Raw genomic sequence first — 4,553 nt, 5'->3', positions numbered from 1 at the left:
TTCTGATCTATGGGGACATATACACCCTACGTGGGAAAATAATTTACTAATTCAACAAAAAGTCAAAAAATTCTGAAAATATTTTTGAAATAAACTTGACCTTACATTGTACTTGTGAGAAAATTTTCACAAAAAGAAAATCCCCCTTGACTTCTTTTCAAAAAAGACAAAATTTTGACCAAAGTAGTGTGAATAGTGACCTATAATAGCAAATAATTTTTGTCTTTTTCACTGTGAAGTCAGTGTTGATTTTTATTTCATGGAAATTTACATACTAGTGCAAAAGTAAGTCAAGTTTTTTTCTAAAAAAAATCTAAACTATTTGACTTTCTGTTTAATTATTAAAAAATCCTTATATAAGGTGTATATACAACCAGGAACCAAAGTGTATTTCTAAGTTGCAACTCACCGTTCAGAGGCTCATAGCCAGTCTTATCGGCAGGGCAGCAACGCCATCGACCCACACATACACACAAAGCCTATAATAAACCTGACCGAAGCAACATGCACCAATCCAACCAAAAGCAATCGGATCTATTCTCCTTCTCATACTGTCTGCTAAAAAATACAAGAGCTACTAAGAGCATGGCCATGGCGACGTCCTCGAAGCCGGCCAAGACGACGACGCCGCACATCCTGCTGCTCCCCTACCCGGCGCAGGGCCACGTGAACCCGTTCCTTCGTCTCGCCAAGGCCCTGCACGCGCGGGGGCTCCACGTCACCTTCGTCCACACGGAGCACAACCACGGCCGCCTCCTCCGCTCCCGCGGCCTCGGCGCTGTCACGGCCCCCGCCGACGGCTTCCGGTTCGAGACGATCCCCGACGGGCTCCCCCGTTCCGACCACGACGCCACGCAGGACATCTGGGCGCTGTGCGAGGCCACGCGCCGGGCGTGTCCTGGCCACCTCAGGGCGCTCGTCGAGAGGCTCGGGAGGACGGAGGGGGTCCCCCCGGTCACCTGCGTCGTCGCCGACGGCGCCATGGGGTTCGCGGTGCACGCGGCCAAGGACATGGGGCTGCCGGCGTACCTCTTCTTCACCCCCAGCGCCTGCGGCTTCCTGTGCTACCTCAACTTCGATCAGCTTGTCAAGCGAGGATACGTGCCATTCAAAGGTAATCCAATAAACTGTGTTCATCATATAGCATATCACCTGTTCTAAGCATAGCTATCACATTTGGAGTACAGTACTTAATTACAAATGACATAAGAAATTGAAAAGCCTACTGGCTAGATCAGAGATGGTTTTTCATCCGTGCCCAGTTCAATCTCGCTGATGATCATCGAGCAAAAAGACAAAGGAAAGGTCATGCTTCAAAGATGAACCATTTAAGTCGGCTTTCATTGGATATATTGGTACCTAGCTAATTAATGTATTTCATCATAGACTTCCGACGTTTCAGTCGCCTTTACGATAGTGACAACAACAGGAGAATCGAACTTCTTGGTCAGCTACCTCAAAAAAGATAATGTATAAATACAAGACTATAGCTTTTTATATTTCACACGCAATCGAGTCATGTGTAAAATAACCTTAAGTGGACCGAAAGGTAACTCGTTTGAACGTCCTACGTAGCTCATTGGTTACTCGACCAGACCAACAATCCCTCCATTTCTATTCAGTTCACATATGAGTCAAAACTTTGATCAAGTTATATGCTTTTTTTATTTATATCTAAAATTTCGGATGTCTGGGAAACTTTTGAAAATTGCACTGTTTATGCCTGATTTTGTCTTTTTTCCCACGAGCTCCTCGAATGTCTAAACTTCACAAAATTTACATGGAGTTCACGCATAGGAGCATCTTGCACCACAAAAAAAATTAGAATTTTTTGAACTTTTTTTCTATTTCAAATTGAGATACTATTCACCGGGCTCATTTGAACCCAGGCTCTAGGTTGAATTATCGCCACTATAACTACTAGGAAAATACCACTAGCCTTCTAGCTCTAAGCTTTTTTTGATCCTTAAATTTTTAAGGGTCCACAATCATTGGTTAAATCAATAAACTTTTGTAGTATGAACATGTGTACACTTAGAGATCCATTAGTCCCTTTATCATTTGTCATGTGTGCACCGGTGGTAGTACATGCACTTTCACCTTGCACCGCCAAAAGTTCCAATATTTCAAATTGATAACACGATACATCTTAATACTGATATAAAAAATAGTTAGCGGTAGAGATGGCCAATATTCATACTTGAATGCCAAGTGGTAGAGAATAAAATTTCATACAATTCTGTCGTTGTCTCTTCCCTCGAACCCACTTGCTTTTACAAAGAACGGGCTACTATTAGCGCTTACACAGTCGGGTTTCCTTTACTCTCTTTGTTGCTACGACCGTGATGGGATATTCTATAGTACTCCCTCCGTTCGGAATTACTTGTCTTGAAAATGGATGTATCTAGAACTAAAATACGTCTAGATACATTCATTTCTGCGACAAGTAATTCCGAACGAAGGGAGTAGTTGAGTGGCTCAACATAACACCATTATTACCATCCCCTTTATTAGTAAAGGTATTCAAACTATCTATTGATCCTTGCATTGAGCTAAGATATTGACAAGTAGACACGAACGTAATGAAAATAAAGTTAGGCAACTAGATAATTAAACAAATAAGTGGTAGATGGTCAGCCATTAGAAACGTCAAGAGAAAACTGGAAGATGATTAGTATTTGTCCTTTTATTGTATCAGATAGAACTTCAACTATAAATCTACAATATTGGAACCGACATGGTAAGATCTAGTAACTACCAGAACTGAAAACTAAAATGTCTTCAAACATACAAAGTTCTCATCACAAAGAGCCCGACAGTGCAAATAGAAATGGCAAAATTTTGGCGACAACAATGGTTCATGTGGGACATCAAACCGTGAATCTAGTTTATGGACTATAGTGCATACGTGCAATATTGGGGGATATCTCGCTGGAGAGGTGTGATCATGTGAGGAGCAATTCACTCTTGTTGACATTTCGATTGCTTACTGAACCATGGGTGGGTTGATTTATGAATTGCAGAGTGACCCGCTCTAGGGTACCATCCTTTAGAGTTTGAACCTAATTACACATATATTGTTCTAGAAGTTTACTTGCAAATAAATTTGTTATGTCATTTCTAAAGGGGATATTCCACACACACAAAATCTAGGGATGAGCTTACTTAAGTGAGCGAAATATTGTGAGTTTGGACTGCAAAATTATATTTCCATGCCCAACGCGGTATTTTGTAACAGAAAAACGGAATTATATTCATAATTTCATTCAAAATGTCGCGGAAGTTAAGGCAATAGTGTCATCCATCTTAAACTAAAAAATAATTATGTACATTGCAATATTGGTTTTGTGGGATATACATTGGAACTTTATTCTAATTAACATACGTTCGTATAGATGAGAGCTGCTTCACCAACGGGTACCTGGACACCCCGGTGGACTGGATCACTGGCATGATCAGCAACCTCCGCCTACGTGACTTCCCGACGTTCATCCGTACTACCAACGCTGACGATGTGATGCTAACCATCAACATCAAGCAATGCGAGCTCGACGCCCCCGCCGCTGACGGTATCCTCCTCAACACCTACGACGACCTCGAGCGCGCCGCGCTGGACGCAATCCGCGAGCGCCTGCCCAACACCTTCGTCGTCGGGCCCCTCGGCCCGGAGGTCTCACCACCATCGTACCTCCCCTCACTCACCTCGAGCTTGTGGAAGGAGGACGACCGGTGCGTCGAGTGGCTAGACGCGCAGGCGGCAGACGGTTCCGTGATGTACGTCAACTTCGGGAGCATCACCGTGGTGACGAGGGACCAGATGGTGGAGTTCGCTCGAGGGCTAGCCGACGCTGGCAGCCCATTCCTGTGGGTTGTCCGGCCTGACATGGTGCGCGACGGCGGCAATGATGATGGCAAGATGCCGGTGCCGGATGGGTTCGCAGAGGAGGTCGCGGGACGAGGGCTGATGGTGGGGTGGTGCGACCAGGAGGCGGTGCTGGGCCACCGCGCGACCGGGGGTTTCCTGAGCCACTGTGGTTGGAACTCGACGTTGGAGAGCCTGTGCGCTGGCGTGCCGATGTTGTGCTGGCCCTTCTTCTCAGAGCAGGTGACCAACTGCCGGTACGCGTGCGAGGAGTGGGGTGTGGGCGTCCAGATGCCGCGCGAGGCCGGGCGGGGAGAGGTTGAGGCTGCCGTGAAGGAGCTGATGGGCGACGGGGATAAGGCAGTGGCAATGAGGAGGAAGGCAGCGGAGTGGAAGGAGAAGGCCGTGAAGGCGGTCGTAGTGGTGGGGTCATCACAACGGGACCTCGAAAGGTTCGTCGACGAAATTGCGCGTGTCAAGGGCTAGAGGACTCGTGTCATGCATCTGGTGTGTTCTTGCTTCTTTGTGACCTTTGGTGAATGGTTTATGTGAAGATATGGTAACATCAACTACCCTACAAGCACAACTTGAACTACAACCCGGGGGCGAAACCCTAGGCGCCGCCCGTCCCCCGCCTCCCCTTCTCCTCCTTCCCCGCCGCCGCCGGCAGCCGTCGTCGGGCTTGCCCGCA

The 4,553-nt window shown here is 46.5% G+C and overlaps 1 protein-coding gene across 1 annotated transcript; it reads left to right on the top strand.

Moving 5' to 3' along the window:
• The first annotated feature begins 529 nt into the window (after positions 1-529).
• LOC119359148 (UDP-glycosyltransferase 85A2-like) lies at positions 530-4,412 on the top strand. The gene is made up of 2 exons (XM_037625464.1): positions 530-1,114; positions 3,396-4,412. Exons 1-2 carry the CDS (start codon positions 586-588, stop codon positions 4,346-4,348), a joined length of 1,482 nt encoding a protein of 493 aa, XP_037481361.1. The 5' UTR covers positions 530-585; the 3' UTR covers positions 4,349-4,412.
• The last annotated feature ends 141 nt before the right edge of the window (positions 4,413-4,553 follow it).

Source organism: Triticum dicoccoides, chromosome 2A (assembly GCF_002162155.2).
Source record: "Triticum dicoccoides isolate Atlit2015 ecotype Zavitan chromosome 2A, WEW_v2.0, whole genome shotgun sequence".
Taxonomy (NCBI): domain Eukaryota; kingdom Viridiplantae; phylum Streptophyta; class Magnoliopsida; order Poales; family Poaceae; genus Triticum; species Triticum dicoccoides.
Note: the sequence above shows the minus strand (reverse complement) of the source record. Positions and strands in the feature narration are given on the sequence as shown.